The following is a 17,230-nucleotide window of genomic DNA, read 5'->3' as shown; positions in this document are numbered from 1 at the left end:
GCAGCAGAGTAAAACATGTTTTGATCAATCTAATGCATAGAGGAGAAATGTAGTCACTTGTTCGTTTTAAAGTATAAAACACTATATCATTTAGCATTTGGACACTGTACACAATGAAATACACACATAGCTGTACATGTAAGACTGGACAGCCTTTTTACCTTAAAATTTGCATTCCTTGGAGGTAATCTAGTTTCATGCCAACTATAAAAGGGTCCAGAAACTAAATTGGCCTCAGCCATCTACTTTGTCGTTTTAACCATTATCTTTGCATCTCCCTCTTTAAAAACATTTGTTCATCTGTTAAATAATCTCTTTGGCCAGAATTTAAATTGTTTAAACTGATTATTTGTACAGATAGTCCTCGATTTACAACCATTCATTCAGTGACATTTGAAGTTATAATGGCACTGAAAAAAGTATTTTACAACTAGTCCTCACACTTATGAACATTACAGTATCTCCATGGTATCACATGATCAAAATTTGGCAACAGGTATATATTTGTTATAGTGGTAGTGTCCTGGGGTAATATGCTTACTATTTTCAACCTTTTCAGCCAGCTTCCAACAGCAGAGTCAGTGGGGGAACCCAGATTTGTTTAATGACTGCATGATTCAGTTAACATATAGCAAGTTTGTTTAACTACCATGGCACCAGTTGTAAAATCAGATTTGACTCATTTAACAACTGCTTTGCTTAGCAATGGAAATTCTGGTTCCAGTGGTGGTTGTAAGTCAAAGACTACCTATATTGGGGGGGTGTTCCCTAAAGGCAGAAATTTCAAGAACTTGAAAGGATACAGACTGTGGTGACACTTCTTTTCCTTCAGTAAACCTGATAGTTGCAAAAATTCATATTAAAAACTTTGCAGTCAGAAATGAATATTTTATCTTATAAATAGGTACACACTGGATGACAAAGTATGCATTTCTTCTGCCATCTTTATATATTAGAAATTCAAAACAATATTATAAATTCTATTCTGTCACAAATGTCCAACATTATAAGTATGTGGACAAAACTCTGCAATTGATGCTATTTCATCCCCACTTAGAGTTGATAATATTTGGAAATGGGGATATACTGGGAATTGAAGCATTTTTTTTTAGAATTAATGAATGGGAGAAAAGAGCTCACATTTAGCACAATTTAACAGGTTATCAGGCAGGCCTGTTTTTAGAAAGCAAAACTGATTTAAAGCATTTATTGTAGCATTCCCTACACACTAAAGTCAACAGTCATGGAAGGGTCAGGAGTGGATTAAAACAATTTCATAATCCTAGTGATTTTCTTTTTTATCAGGATTATGAAACCAATCATGAATATCAAAAGCCACAGCTTAAACCAGCCTCTTGGGACATATGCCTTGTAGTGATGAGTGCAGGAGACAAAGCCACCAGTAGGGCAAGAATGAAAAGCTACTCTCCATTTTATTTTTTTTATTCAAAAGAAGAGAATCTTCTTTTGAATTCATAACAGTTTGAGGGTTGCTGGATTTAACTGAGGTAGCTGATGATATCCAGGTAAGACATTTCTTTAAATTATTACATTATTCTGCTTACAACAAAGCTAAGGCAAGGAATGAATGTTGCTTGCAGAATTGTTTTGCATTTTGTATTTAGGAAATCCCCTAAAACCATTCCATGAAGAGTGATCTCTTAAGAGTACACAAATATAATTTATTTTCCATTTTTTCCTCAGTTACATGCCTGATATTGCTCTCAAAATAAATAATTCTTAACAGGTTTTCTTTGCTAAGAGAAACCAAAAAAAAAAAAAATGTTATAAATGCCTGCTCCTTTATTTGTTTTAGAAAAATGCAGTTACTTAAGGTTTTGTATTATATAAACAAGCCTTAGTTGTTACAACATTTTTTATTTGAAACAAAGTCTCAGAGTTGTGTGTATTGTTGTCATTTAGTTTCTTCCTATTTTTTCAGGTCCCAATATGGAAATAATTTCATCAGAATTTTCTGTTAGTCACTCTTTCTGAAATTTTCTAAGTTTATGCTTATGTCATCAAATGTAGAGTCTAGAAACCTTTTCTTCTGTCAGACACTTTCAATTGCCCTCTATTTTCCCCAGATCAAGATCTTCTCTTGTATTTGCATTGCAGATGTCAGAGCTTTAGCTTCATTTAGAAGTGCATCTTTGGAGAAATCTGTTTTAATACCGTATCACTAGTACTGAAATGATTTGTCCTTCTTGCAGCACATGGTATTTGTCAACAATTTTTGTTTTAAGTACCATTTTTTCATCATTCTCTTTTTTTATAGAAAATTGTATTAAAGATTAAAAAGATTAAAACTACTACAAACTGAAAAAACCTAAATAGAAAATGCAAAAAAGTAAAAGAAACTAGAAAATAAGAATATGGTTATATATACTGTATATCACACAAGTGTGAACAGTTTGGTAACTTATCACCTTCTCTTAAAATATAAAAAAATGACCTCTTCTTCCCCATCTCATATTTTATCTATAAACTATAATGCCCCATTATTTAACCCTAGTCTGCAAAAGTCCAATAAGGCTTGGCAAAGATAACACCTCAATTTTAACCTTGATCAAATAAACCAAATTTACTGTATATTCCTTCCTTTACCTTTTAACAATCTTAATTTTTAATCCTGTAAGAGAAGAGCAGGCAGAGTTGGGGGCCAGAGTAAAATGCTTCATCAGTTTAGAGTTCTTGTGTTGCCAAAACAGATCCAAGTCCAGTCCCCCTTTGAATTCCATTGACCCTTTTCTAGCGCAATTTAGTGATGACCATTAGTTGGCCAGATATTTGTGTATAGGCTTCAATAAATTGCTTATGCTATGATCTACATGGATGGTCCTGATTCCTTATGCTGACAAATCCCTTCCAATAATTCCCTAGAAGTTGATTTACTTTCATTTTTTTGTTCCTTCTCACAAAATTTTTCAAAACTTTAATAAGGTTTTTTAACAAATATTGTAAATCCAGGTTATTTAGTATATGGCTTTTGTTGCCATGTATTTTGAAAGCCAAGCCTATAGAGTAATCTGGCTGCCAGCAGTTGCTGGTTTGTTCAGTTCTGGATGTCCCTGTATCCAGGGTGCACTAAGAGGAGGTGAACTATCTTCATACCCCTGTAAATCCAGTATGGCAAAGTTATTCAGGTCACTCTCTTGGTTTGTTATTTGTATATCCCTTATTATGAAAACAACAGCCAGTTTCATTTGCATATCCTGTGCAGCATTTTTTCCATATCATTCTTGTTGGCTATTATTTTTAAATCCACATTAAAATCAGTCTCTGTCTTGACTGGTAAAACTTGCTCTTCTTCCGTATAATTTTTAAAACACAATCTACCTACATTGGCAGAGATTCTTAAAATTGACTGCTAAGTGCATTGTTTACAAGTATCTTCCAACATGAAAATGTTTTGCTCCATTCTGTATTAGTAAGTCAAATATAAGTGTACTTCTTTAAATGTAATATTTAGTTTCTTTTGGTTCCTGTTACTATCCAACCTTCAAAGTCCCATTCTATTACCTTTTCAGGAAACCAAAACAACCAAAATCTTTTCCAAAATCAAAGCTCTTATCATTATTTGCTGTTTATTCTAAATATGAATTTTTTTTAGTCTTTAAATTTGTCTTTAAATCTTCTTTCACTAAGGATGAAAAGGAACTCATCTGATATTTTAAGAAACTTATCTTTCTGAAGATTCCCAATATCTGAAAATCAATTAAGAAGCAATTTCTAAAAGTGATTATCAAAGGAAATATAAAAACTTTGTGTCCGTAAAGGTTCCAACAATGGTTTGGGCAGAAACAGGTTCTTTCATTTCCCAGAGCTTTAAACACACTGAAAACCACTGTCTTGCAGTCTCCTCTTAAGGAACAGCTATCAACAGCTGTCTGAAGCACTTATGGACAATCCCAAGTTCTCTTTTCGTTCTGAAAGGTATTTCAAAGTGCCAATCTATTTGGCAGCTCTTAATTCTGTCACCAACTTTAGTTCACATTTTCTACTCTTTAAGCCCATTCAGCTTTGTCTTATGTTACAAGTGGGAAAACTATAGCCTTGCCAGTACAAGTAGTCCTTGGCCAACAACTGTAATGGAGCCTGCCCATTATGGTCATAAGTGTGATAGCTGTTAAACGAAGCTTCCACATGATCACCTTGCTTAATCGTACATTCCTCTTCTCCTCAATGCTGTCATTAAACAGGGCCTATGGTGCATTAAAGTGGGATAGGCTGTAGGGTGTCTAGTGCAACCCTTGCCTCTGACCTTCCAAGGATTCTCTCACCCTGAAAGACTATATGCTTCAGTTCCCTCCCCTCGGGATTCCTACAAGGGTCTTGTGGGTACCCTGAGGTGCCACATCCTCTTCTCCGTCCCTGTCACGAAACTCTCACTTGGAAGCTCCAGAACCCATGTTGGAAAAGGAGATTAAGCTGCTCCATCACTTGCCTGCATTGCTTCCTTCTGCAAGTAAGTGTCATTCCCCAAGGTGAGAAATAAAGACAGTGCACTGTGGGGAGAAGCCACCACCATGCCTCCTCCCCCAACAGATCCAAATCACTTCAACCAAGACTTCAAGAAAGTGGCCATATCTTTGAAACCAGGTCGTAAGTAGCTTTTGGGGGGTATCTGTCATACATTTGGTCACTAAGCTACTAGTTGTAAGTCAAGGACCATTTTATGTATCTTTGTTGCTGTGATATCTCTGCACTTTATACTTAACAGAATAACAGAAGAGCAGAGTTGAAAGGGTGTTGGAGGTCTTCTAGTGCAACTCTATGTTCAAGCAGGGAACCTTTTACCATTTCAGATAAATGGTTGTCCAGTGTTGGAGCATCCACAACCTCTGGAGGCAAGTCATTCCACTGATTGTTCTGTCAGGAAATTTCTCCTTAGTTCTAGGTTGTGTTCTCCTTGATTAGTTTCCCTCCATTGCTTCCTGTCCTGCCTGTGTTGGAGAATAGCTTGACTCCCTCTTCTTTGTGGCAGCTCCTCAAATATTGGAACACTGCTATCATGCCACATCTAGATCATCTGTTCATTAAACTAGACACATCCAATTCCTGCAACCATTCTTCGTATGCTTTAGCCTCCAGTCACCTAATCATATTTGTTGCTCTTCTCTACACTTTTTTTTAGTCTCAACTTTTTTATTTAGTGGTGACCAAAACTGGATGTGGCCTTACCAAGGCATTATAAAATGGTATTAACACTTCACGTGATCTTGATTCTATCCCTCTGTTAATGCAGCCTAGGACTGTGTTGACTTTTTTGGCAGTTGCAGCACAGTCATATTTAAGGGATTGTCCAGTAGGACTCCAAGGTCCCTCTCACAGTTACTATTATTGAGCCAGGTATCACCTATACTGTACTTGTGCATTTGGTTTTTCTTGCCTAAATGTAGAACCTTATTTCACCACTGAGTTTCATTTTGTTAGATAGTGCCCAATGTTCAAGTTTGTCAAGATCCTTCTATATCTTGAGCCTATCTTCTGGAATGTTGGCTATTCCTGCCAGCTTGGTGTCATCTGCAAATTTGATGAGTTCCTCTTCTATCCTCTCATCTAAATCATTGATAAAGATATTGAAGAGCACCGGGCCTAAGACAGAGCCTTGGGGTACTCCAGTGCAAACTTCCTTCCATGTAGATATTTGTCTAGACCTGCCATAGCTATGTTCACAAATAATAGACATTCATTCATTTTCTGACCAGAGTCATCATCCCTGTGAACCTTTGAGCCTCAACAAATAAATGTGTTACCACTTCAACTACTACTCCCATTTATACTGGGTTGGCATTGCCTATTGACATTGCCTTAGAGATTTATTTATGTTGATGAACAGACTGGCTTTTGTCTCTATTCTTTTACCTTCCAGAAGAGGTTCTTCTCTTCGGCATATCTGGATTTCTCTCAGCAATTTTTATTTCAATTTCTTCTTCTCATATACCGTACTATGTCTCAAGATATATATCGCATATTAATTAAACAAATGTATTAGGTGACATATATATTAGATTCACTTTCTTCCCTGCAAAACTGCCTCTATGTCTTGTTGTTTTTCTAAATCTTTGAATTTTGAAAAATTTAAAATTCTACCCAGGTTTTTGTAAAAAAGAGTAATAAGGAAGCTAAATTAAAGGACATTCCTGAATAGCACTCAGAAATGGCCTAACTTCCTCTCACCCTCCTCCTGTCTGCTGCCTCAAAATGCTCTTCAGTAGACTTAAGGAAAAAGATCTGGCCTTGAAGTGTAGAGTTACAGATTGTAAATGTGTTAAGAACATTCTTTGGCCCGTCAAGGGGAATAATATTTGAATGAAATTCCCTGGGCCACATTGGGCACCTTTCTCCACGCCGCCCGGCCCTCCTCCCGCTGGACGGCTCCACTGAGCCGTCGCCATGGCAACTCAAGAGCCCTGCTAAACAGGCAAGGCTTTGGGAGCAGCCCGTTCTTGCGGTTAGCGGGAATGATTGTTGGTTGGATTCCCTGGTATGCAGCTTCCAGCAGCCAAAAAAGCCCGTCCTGGCTCCCAAGGCGAAGGCTTTTCTCGTACACAGCTGGCTGGCTGGAAGAAGCAGAGGGGGGGTGGAGGAGGAGGAGGAGGAGGGGGAGAAAGTGGGAGGAGAGGTCATAGCGCTGCTGAGAAGAGTTACTCCAACTCCAGCCGAGGCCCACACTCCTTCGCCTGTCTTCGCATCTCGCTTGCCTTGAGGGAGGTGAGGCGCCGAAAGCCCCCGCCGGAAGCGGCCTTTCTGCTCCTCCAGACGGGCTGAGGCCTAAGGGGGCTCTCCTGGTTCACTTCAGCTGAACTTTAGCAGAGCCGTAGATATACCCCCCCACCAACCCCCCAAATAACCGAGGAGGAGTTGGAGCCTTAAGCTGCTCTGCTCTCTCGCTTGTTCTCGGCTCCAAATGCCGCTCTGAGGCCTCTTGCCAGGGTCGTAATAAGCACTTTCTCCCACCCTAATGAACAGCCTGAGCTTGGGCCGTCAGAAAGGAGGAGAAAATATCGGCAATATTCATTTGAAAAGATGATCCCCACCACGGAAAGCCGGAAAGAACAAGCTTTTTTTTTTCCCGTTTTTTTGAAGAGTTAATTTAGTGCCTCCTTTCTTCGGTAGCCGGTTCTCTGAGAAATGGGCTGCCATTCTCACAAATCCTTATGGCTTGGATGGACTTAGGAGAAACGTCTTCTCAAGAAGGTGAGTTTTAGGAACAGGTACTGATGTCCTCCCTTCTCCTTCCCTTCCCAAGAAGGAACTTCCCAAAGCTGGGTGAGTATCCCTGTTGGTCTCCTTAGGAGATGGTAACGTTGTTGCTCTTCCGTGGAAACTTTTTATCTGCTGCTCTCTTTTTTTGCTAAGTGCATGGAAAAAGTTTTCCCTCAGTTTACAATCTGGGCAAGGATTGGAAGGAGAATGCCCCGTAGGTTTTATAAATTTGAGGATTTGAGTTCAGTGGGGTCCCTAATCAAAAGGTGTTGAGTGTTAAAGCAAGAATTTTGCAGTCCTCTATAGATGAGGAAGTCTTTCTAGTGTTAGGGAGTTAACATCTTGCTTACTTTGGGTGTAGGCAAATTTTCTCTATAACATCTCTGGCCCCAGAGACAAGAGTTGCTGAAATTATCACTGGACCATGTCCAATATTTACAAGAGTTTGGCCCTTAATTCTAATCATGAGATAGAATGGTCCTCTGTTTTGCATTGCTCCTCAGCTTCAATTCCACACTTTTAACAACTTGCTCCTAAAATGTGCTTGACAGCACACTTCGTTTAACTTTTTTTCCAGTAACATCCCTTGTTAAGCTGGTAAAATATGTTTCATTCCAAGAAATCTCAAATGTCTGACTTCCAAGCCACTCTACCTTTGAAGGAATCTATTTTTAATTACCTTATAGTAACCTCATAATATAGTGGCCCAGGGCATTGTGTCCAATGGCCAGAAGCAAGCTTTTGTGATGTAATAACTTCAGATACACACTTGTTTCAATAAGTATATAAGAACCATGCCTGCCTGCTGGGTTGTGGAGTGTAGGAACTGAATAAGGGAAAAGTTTAGGGCCCTGAAAAATAACAGGGCTCTCTTGGTCTTCCAAATGATTAGCAGAACCAGAGCAGACTAAGTAAAATCTTAGTATACAAAATAAACGTACAAAATTGGAAAATTTTAATTTGTATAAGCTGTATAGGTTATACAGTTCAGATTTTCTTGGCAAAAATATAGTGTAATGTTAATGTAGTTATTTAAATATTTTAGCATGTAATAGAAGCTTTGTTGTCAGCAGTAATGAGAAAGGGCTTTAGTGCACCAGAATTTTTTCCCTGTAAGGAAATTAGAATACAGTCTACATAAATAATGGAATGTGTGAATTTGCTGGAGGTCAGATTATATTGTACAGAATTTTGCATACTTTATGGAGTACTAGTATTTTTAGTATATAGCTCTGTACAAAGGTCCTTCCCCAGACAGAAGGTGTCAGCCCACTCTAGAAGATATTAACTTTGGAAAATGTTCCCGAGCTAAGCAAGCGGATTTGCTCAAACAATTTTTGTTTTCCCCCAGAAGGTTTGTTACCAGCTGAACACGAGACCATGGAGGAAAATTTCTCTACTGAAAAAAGTATAGGCAGCATAAAGCAGTGTGCTAAAAATACTTCTAGACCCAAACAGCCTGACAAGTGCTCTGAACATGTAAATAATTTTTCTCTTAGTGGACCAACTTGGATTCCAGTGGGACAGAAAGGGTCTGTAAGTAAGTCCACCTCTGTTTTGCAGTCCAAGGTTAAAGCTCTTAAAGAGAAAAGGAACCTCATAAACAAGCGTACTGAAGCAACATCCCAGGAAGAGGCTTCTCTAAGGAAGCTTAAAGAATGGAAGGGAAAACCACCAAGAGACCCTGTTCTTCAGAATGCAGTAGTGGAGCCACAAGCTCAAATCCGCACTTACTTGACAGATGTGCTGCTGGATAGCACTGAGTATCCACATCAGATGCAGAAGGAATTTCAGGAAACAAGCCTTCCAGATCCATACATCAATGATTTTGAAACACAATCTATGGTAACAGGAGAGTCCACAGGCATAAGCCCACCAAAGGAATTCAGGAGGCTCCCAGGAAGAAACATACCAGATAAAAATAATTCTTTAGGAAGCTCCACGAAAAAGGTACCCTTAAGTGCCATCTCTGGAACTGGCTCTTTAAAGGACCTTTCCTTTATCCCAACATCTTTTGAAGAAACAAATGGTAGAGAAGACCATCTAATTTGGCCTAAGGAGTTTGACAGCAATTCTATGAAAAAGAATGACACCTCTGAGATGGCATCAATTGGGAGGATTTGGAGAACGGAGAGCTGGGACAGTCTTGGCAGTAGCAGCAGCAATGTCAGTACTTTGTCTTTAGCAGAGAGAGTGGAAAGAAACCGAACTAAGTTGCAAGAGATGCTGAGCATATCACAGTTGAACAGAAGTTATTCGCATGAACCGCATACTTTGGATACTTACCAGAAGGAAATCCAACATCTTGGGCCTAATAATGGTAGGTTGATGTGATGAAAACTGGGTCATCAAAATTGAAATATCTTTGCAATTTGGATAGGTGATAAAATGTCTCAGAAACTATCACATCAGAGAATCTGTAACACAACCAGATTTCTGTAGCTCCTTCTCCATTTATTTTGCATAGTTCATCTTTTAGGTTATCCGACCATTGGGCTTTGATCTAAACTTGTATTTTTTTAACCTCTTTCTCTGGATCTCCAAGAGAAGTAAAATCTGATGATAAATCCAAAATCCATTTTACTTTGGATTTGATCTTTTCTTGTGTGTTTTATATTCAATCCTTACATCTATTAATAATGGTCATTGATTTTCTTGTGTGATTGTAACAAAGAAGAAAATGTGAAACTAATTACATTTTAATTGTGGTTCTGATCAATCCCTCCATTTAAAAAAGAGACCAAAAATGAAAAATGATTGGTTTTAAAATCAATAGGTAGGGAAAGGAAAGAGCAACATATACACATTATGAACTTGTATACTGATATTTCCCTGTGAGTTTTTCTCATGTTATTTAGGGAATACTTGGAAATGTTGACAATAGTATATCTCTATTCTTTCTAATGGACATGGTGTCATATGTATATATAAGTATGCAAGAGAGTTTTTAACATCCTTCAAATAGGATGATGAGATAAGGAAGTATAACTGTGAAGTTAGTTGAAATAATTTGAGTAAAACTTTTACATCTGATATTGAAAACAGGTGAATAAAAGTGTAAAGTACTATTTAAATTTTGATTTATTGGCTTGACAACTAACATATAATCTATTTAATTTGATACTTGCATGACACTTTATACCATTTAACACTGTGTACTTTTCAAAAATTATTCAAAATAATTGTTTCTGCCCATGTCCAAGCATGAGAACAGCATCTCCTATTCATTCAAACAGCCCAATATTTTCCAGGATGCAAGACTTAAAGAAGGCATACAGTAGCCTAAAAAAATAAATGATCTGCTTTAAATATTACAGTGAAAATTCTGAAAGATCTGAAGCATTTCTGAATAATTTTTGAAGTATCAACAGCTCCAATAACAATTTCCATGGGCATATTTGTAGTCTAAAGCTAAGCGGCGTGGTAGCCTAGAGGTGAAGACTCTTAGAAGATTGAGAGTCATAATCGGCACAAATCAGGGCACAAAGAAAATATCTGCTGCAAACTCTGCGTAGGTGTCAGGAAGGGCATCCAGCCAGTTAATGCTCATCTCCATTCAGTTGCCCTGACTCCACCCTGAAGCAAGGGAGTACAGGATTGCAAAAAGAAAAAAAAAGGGTAAACGAAAGATATAGCTATTCTCATTTAATGGACAGATCATTTTCTGTACCTCATTTTATAATTCATTACATTAAAAGTTATCACTGTGCATTTGATGCAGTGAACTGTACAAGATAGCAGTAGCACTTAGATTTATATACCACTTCACAGTGCTTTACAGCCCTCTCTAAGCGGTTTACAGAGTCAGCATTTTGCTCCCATCAGTCTGGTCCTCAACCTTGGAAGGACAGAAGGCTGAGTCAACCTTGAGCTGGTGAGACCCAAACTGCCAAACTGCTGGCAGTGGGTGATCAGCAGAAGTAGCCTGCAGTACTGTATTCTAACCAATGCGCCACAGTGGCTCTTAGAGTATATGATTAAATGGGAGCAGAATTTAGGTATAGTAACTTATGTGCCACAATAGATATCATAGTGGAAAAAGAATACTAAATCCTCATACAATATTATACTAAGGTAAGAAGAACTGATACAAGATGTTTTACTGGTGGTAATGTTATTTCAGCATGGGTTGCTGAAATTGACATTTTGTTCTTTAAATATTTTTATAGTGGTAATGCTTGGGTTAGATAATTTTTCCCAATTTGATAGCAATATGGTAACGTTCAACAATCTTTGGAAAATTATTTATAATAGATTGACACACATTTTAAAAGCTGAATTTCAAACCTTCTGTTTTTCTATTGCATATTACTAAATCTGACATTCCCACAAAGTATACTGAATTAGCTCTGTATATGGTAAGTGCTATAAGAGTACTCTTATTACTGGAAAGTATGCTAAATTCCTTCTGCAGAAGAATGACTAATTAAGCTGTGGGAGTATCCTTCAATATTTAAAATAATTTGTATTTCTGAAGTAAATCTGCTATAGACTTTAACTAAAATTGAACATATGTTTGGGTTATAATGTTATATATCAGTTTGAACCACATGAAATTTAAGTTTGTCTTTATCCTAAAATCTTTTTTTCAGAAAAAAAATGACTCTTGCATTTTGCATTTGTATTATATTGATTATACTATTGGTATTCTTATAGTACCTCATTTTAACAACTTTAATTAATGAAATATGGACATGGATAACCTAATCCTAGGAAGCATAGACATTCCCTGTTTGTCTACTTTGGACATTTTTCTCCCCCACTCCTTTCTCATCTTTAAAAATCTTAATGTAAATAAGTAAATGGTTTAAAACTTTAAATAATTATTGCTGGTGGCAAATACCTCCTTTGTAGGGAAATTATTGAGTGTGGATGACCAAAAAGTTCACTAGGTCCATATTTACATGAAAAAATGGATAAAATCAGCATTGAAGAATACTGAAAGGGTATTATTTTAATGTATTTCTGTTTCTTGGGACTAAAATGAACAAAATTACTTAAATACTTCTTTTATCACATGTTACAGAGATTATGCCAAATGATGGAGCCTGGGATTGTAATGTCTCCTTACAGGATTCTGAAGGCTATCGGTAAGATTACAGAGCTACTAAACTAAGGTTGTTTGTTTGATTATATGCCATCAAGTCATTTTTGACTCCTACTGACCATGTAGATTTTTTCTATGAAGATCTGTATCTAACATGGTCTTTCAGGTCTTCCAATAAGCAGGAGTGCCAAAATGGCAGCCTGCGGACTGGATGCATCATGTGCAGGCCACACACACCCCAGCTCTGCAAAGGGAAAAAAGTCACAAAACGTCACATGATGACAACATGACCCTGCAAGTTTGACATCTCTGCAATAGTGCATCTATTGCCTTTGTAATTAAGTCTCCTTCCTACTGCTGATTACCCTTTTTGTTTTGTTTCTTCCACCTTCCCCAGCATTAGATCCTTTTCCAGTCTTTACATAATATAGCCAGAATAGGATAATTTGATCCTGGACATTTATGTCTTGAGTGAGAAATCTGGCTTGATGTGTTCAGTGATCAATTTATTTGGCCTTTTGTTTTGTTTTTGGCTGTCCACAATATTCTCAGGAGCCTTTTCCAATACAACGTTCAAAAGCATCAATGTTCTTTCTGTCCTGCTTCTTCAAAGTCCAACTTCCAACTAAGCTAGGATGTTATGGGGTTTTCAGTCCTCTGTTAAGGGGAAAAAAGAGTTCTTCTAAATGACAATGGGCATTACTACAACATATGTTCAAACTCATGAGTGAAGGCAAATATATGTATCCCAGGATAATATTGCAGGATCCAATCCAATCCTTGGGGAACTTCAATCTCACCAGGATGTGTGGTCACCAGGAGTCTGAAAGCTCGGAAGACTAAACCTCTGGTCCAGGTGACTGACCCAGATTGAATCCTGCAATATCTTAAAACTCTTTCAGTTTGGCATTTGCTCTAAATATACATTTATCAAAATACATGTAGGAAAAAAATGTCTAACTTCTTTCAGGCCATTAGGTATTATCAGTATGTTGATGATACCCAGTTTACATCTCAACTCAATGTTGATGATACCCAGTTTACATCTCAACTAGGGTTTAAATGGGGATGAATTGGCTTAAATTCAATTCAAAGAAGATCAAGTGGTATGGTTTTGGAAGCTGCCCAGCTCCAAAGATTTCCCCAATTAATTTTGTATAGGCTGACTACCCCAGATAGTAGAGCTTGTGCACAATTTGGAAGTTTTCCTAAATTTCTGGATCAATTCAGACCAACTGGCAGTTGTAGCTAGGAGGACCTTTACACAGATCTATTTTGTGTTCCAGCTCTGCGGACCAAGTTTGAAAATGCATAAATGACCTCATTTGAGAGGCCCATTTTAGTCTTTAAATCACCTCTGATAATCATGTAAGTTTGCCGGTGCAGATCTTTTCAGTATGTAATATTGTATATCGCTCTAGGTCAGCATTTATTGCTGTGGAGAGCTGAGGCTAGAAGCAATGGTTTGCCAAATGCCACAATAGCTGGTTTATGGCCAAAGCAAAATTTCAATCAAGACTTCTTGAATTATTATGCTCCATCAACTCTAATGATAAATCATTTCGTAGGTCTAAAGGAAGCAATTTTTGTGTGTGAAGAGTCATGCATAGTTGTCTATTCGTAAACACAATGATGCAGGAATAACAAGATCTTTGTCGTGTTATTACAATGCTAGCTTCGCCCTTTTGCACTTGTGTTGTAACATTGCAAAATAGATTTAATCACTTGCCCCATTCCTGTAATGCTAATGGTAGTCACATTCTGTGATCACTAGTCACTGGTTGTGTTCTATTTTGCATAGCATGCCATAGGCCCTATTCAAAAATTACCAGGGCAGAGCTGGGGTAGAAGGGAAAAACAGTAAGGCAAAGAGTAGAATTCGAAAATTATAATAAACATAAACATTAATTATTTTTGATGCTCCCAAATCATCCAGAAAAATGCATAAAATTCTTGGTACAGAGATCAGCATGTTTCCATATATTAATGTATGTTCAAGTATTACTCTCCGAATAGGGGGCAATGTGTGCGGTATGGCGGAGAGGGCGGGGCCTGGTGAGCGCTGGGTCGGGGTCAGGACACAAGAAAGAAGGGGGGAGGAGCACGCCTGTTTTTTTGGGGTGCTCTCGTCGCTCTCTCGCCTCCACCAGACAGACGCTCAAGAAGCGGGGCTTCCGGCCGCGCCCGCTCGCCCCCCCCCGCCGCCCGCCCGCCCGAGGCCGTTCGCCGCCGCCTGCCTTGGTGATCGGAACAGCGCTGAGTAAAGAGGCAAAAGTTTTCCGCAGCTGCTCCCAAACAACCAGAACAGGCAGGCGGCAGGCGGAATGGGACACGTGGTGACGGGGGGGGGTGGGGGTGACGGGCGCGAGGGGCGACAAGCCCCGCCTTAGAGTCCCGTGGTGGAGCGGACGCCTCGTTCTCTTCTCTTCCCCCGGTCCTTGCAAAAATTTTCTGCTTGAAACCGGTCCCTGGTACAAAAAGGTTGGGGACCACTGATTTACCTTATAAGTGGTAATAATATTAATAAAAAAAAAGTTCTGAGCTACCCTTATTTTGCTTCAAAGTTTTTATTTAGAAAATTAATTTTTTTCCTGAAATTTCCCTCTTAAAATGAAGATGCGTGTTATACGCCTGTGCGTGTTATACGCCGATAAATACGGTACATATAATTGAAGCTGCAATATATATTCAAAATACAAATCAAACTTTATACTTGTCATCAAATAGGGCATTTGAAAAAAATGAAAATGTCCAACTTAAAAAGCAGAAAGATCAGCTCAAAAATATTTCTGAAATTTGATTTATATTAAGTTCATCCTAAATGTTTAATCGGGACTAGTTGGGTGTACTGGTTAAGGCAACAGGTTAGAAATTGAGAAACTGAGTTCTGTTCCTGCTTAAGTATGAAGTGAGCTGAACGACCTTAAGCCAGTCATTTTCTCTCAGCCCTAGGAAGCAGACAATGGCAAACCACTTCCGAAAAAAAGAAAACCAAGTAAACAGCAAGGATTAGATCAGGCAATTGTCAGGAGTCAATGCTGACTCAAAGGCATGTACAAGATGCTTAGTAGATATAAACTTTGAAAAGAATTTTATTGTGCCAAACCAAATAAAGAGAGCTAAGCAGAGCTAATAAAATAATATCTAAATATATTTTTAAAAGAAGGAGAGGGAAAAAGAGGCCTGGAGATTAATTTCATATAGAGAACAATTCCAAACATTTGATTAAATTGCTTGTTCCTCCTCTTATCTCTAAACCAAACACCTAACTCAAAGTTAATAGGGCATACATAGCAACAGTGCAGTGCTGCAGAGATTGGGTGCCTCTTTTGAGAGATGTTTGTTTGTTTCTTCTCTTTGTGACTCCCTACAAGGAAGTATCATATTTTTCAATGTGTAAGATGCACTCCCCTCCAAAAGTGGATGGAAATGTCTGTGTGGTCTTATACAGCAAATGTTGCCAAAGCCCCACCCACCTGCCGGCTCCCACCCTTCAGTCTCTGCCTCCCAGCAATTTGCCTCCTTGCTGCAAACAGCCTGGTCAGCTTCGCCTCCGATGATCAGCTGTTTCATTGTGCCGCTGTGCCCCATTTTTGGCCTCAGCATCCCATTTTCAGCCTCTGCCGTTTCGCCTCGTGCACCCATTTTTGGCCTCAGCATCCCATTTTCAGCTGTTTCAGGTCTCCATGCTCCCATTTTTGGGCATCCCATTTTGTACATACCGTTTGGTCTCCATGCTCCCATTTTGGCCCAGCATCCCATTTTCAGCCTCTGTACCGCGCCTCCGCCCCATTTTTGGCCTCAGCATCCCATTTTCAGCCTCCTACCGTTTCGGCTCCATGCCCATTTTTGGCCTCAGCATCCCATTTTCAGCCTCTGTACATACCGTTTGGCTCTCCGTGCACCCCATTTTTGGCCCGTTCTGGGTGAAGGGTATTGGAATGGGTGGAAAATGGGACGTGTGGAGGCCGAAAATGGGGGCCTGAAACATCTGATCGTCGGGAGGCCGATCCAACCGACAATCAGCTGCTGGTGCTAGCTGTGATGAAGCTGTGATGAAGCTGACCAGGCTTTTTGCTGTGTGCTGCAAGTATGCAAATTGTTGGAAGGCAGAGGCAGATTTTTTTTTCTTGTTTTCCTCCCCCAAAGCTAAGTGCATCTTATACTTCGGAGCATCTACTCTGAAAAATATGGTTATCTACAGTGCACCATGAGTTCAATTCCTGGCAGAGATATATCCATGGCTACATATGCCTGAAGAGTCTCAAATAAGGACAACAGTTGTCATGTGCTGCCTCCTGGTGACTAGTATAAGTAAATCACCTTTTTGGTAAGCTAGAAAAAAGTGGGATAGATAGCATCACCATCAAATGAATTTGTAACTGGCTGACAAATCGTACTCAATGAGTAGTCCTTAATGGTACTACATCTACATGGAGGGAAGTAAACATTGGGGTACCACAAGGTTCTCTCCTAGACCCAGTACTCTTCAATATCTTCATAAATGACTTAGATGAGGGAATAGAAGGGGAACTTACCAAATTTGCAGATGATACTAACTGGCAGGAATAGCCAACACCCAAAAGATAGGCTCAAGATCCAGATGGAGCTTGACAGACTGGAACACAAATACATATGAGGCTAGAAATCAAGACATAATATGATATGGAGCCTCTTGTACTGTATACTTTTTTGTTTCTGTGTGTGTGTGTGTGTGTGTGTGTGTGAGAGAGAGAGAGAGAGAGAGAGAGAGAGAGAGAGAGAGAGACGCTTGAAACAAAGTGTTTTGCAGAAAATGTGTCATATGTTTTATTTTCTAAAGAATTTACTTTATCAGAATAGTGTTATTTGGGATGATAAGGCTCCCACCTAGTTAGCTTTCTGGAAGACAGCATTACATGCCTTTGGGCCATTCTTTCCCTCAACATGACCTATATCCTAGGAGATGTATCTATTCTACCTTGAGCTGCT

The 17,230-nt window shown here is 38.9% G+C and overlaps 1 protein-coding gene across 4 annotated transcripts in view; it reads left to right on the top strand.

The window, feature by feature from the left end:
- The first annotated feature begins 1,436 nt into the window (after positions 1–1,436).
- Positions 1,437–17,230, top strand: part of KIAA1614 (KIAA1614 ortholog) — a 43,379-nt gene continuing 27,585 nt past the window's right edge. Inside the window, exons 1-4 of one of the 4 annotated variants that reach the window (XM_087960867.1) lie at positions 1,457–1,526; positions 7,123–7,203; positions 8,564–9,532; positions 12,239–12,302. In XM_087960867.1, the coding sequence (XP_087816993.1) occupies positions 7,164–7,203; positions 8,564–9,532; positions 12,239–12,302 (1,073 nt within the window). In that variant the 5' untranslated portion in view covers positions 1,457–1,526; positions 7,123–7,163. Of the gene's footprint in view, positions 1,527–7,028; positions 7,204–8,563; positions 9,533–12,238; positions 12,303–17,230 lie in introns of those variants that run through there. The other 3 variants (XM_087960868.1, XM_087960869.1, XM_026669237.2) reach the window with 3 other exon arrangements.

This window comes from Notechis scutatus, chromosome 3 (assembly GCF_049901735.1).
Source record: "Notechis scutatus isolate UNSWTSFEM ecotype Mainland chromosome 3, rNotScu1.2, whole genome shotgun sequence".
In the NCBI taxonomy this organism is placed as follows: domain Eukaryota; kingdom Metazoa; phylum Chordata; class Lepidosauria; order Squamata; family Elapidae; genus Notechis; species Notechis scutatus.
The sequence above is the reverse complement of the archived record's forward strand: the minus strand, read 5'-3'. Positions and strand labels throughout refer to the sequence as shown.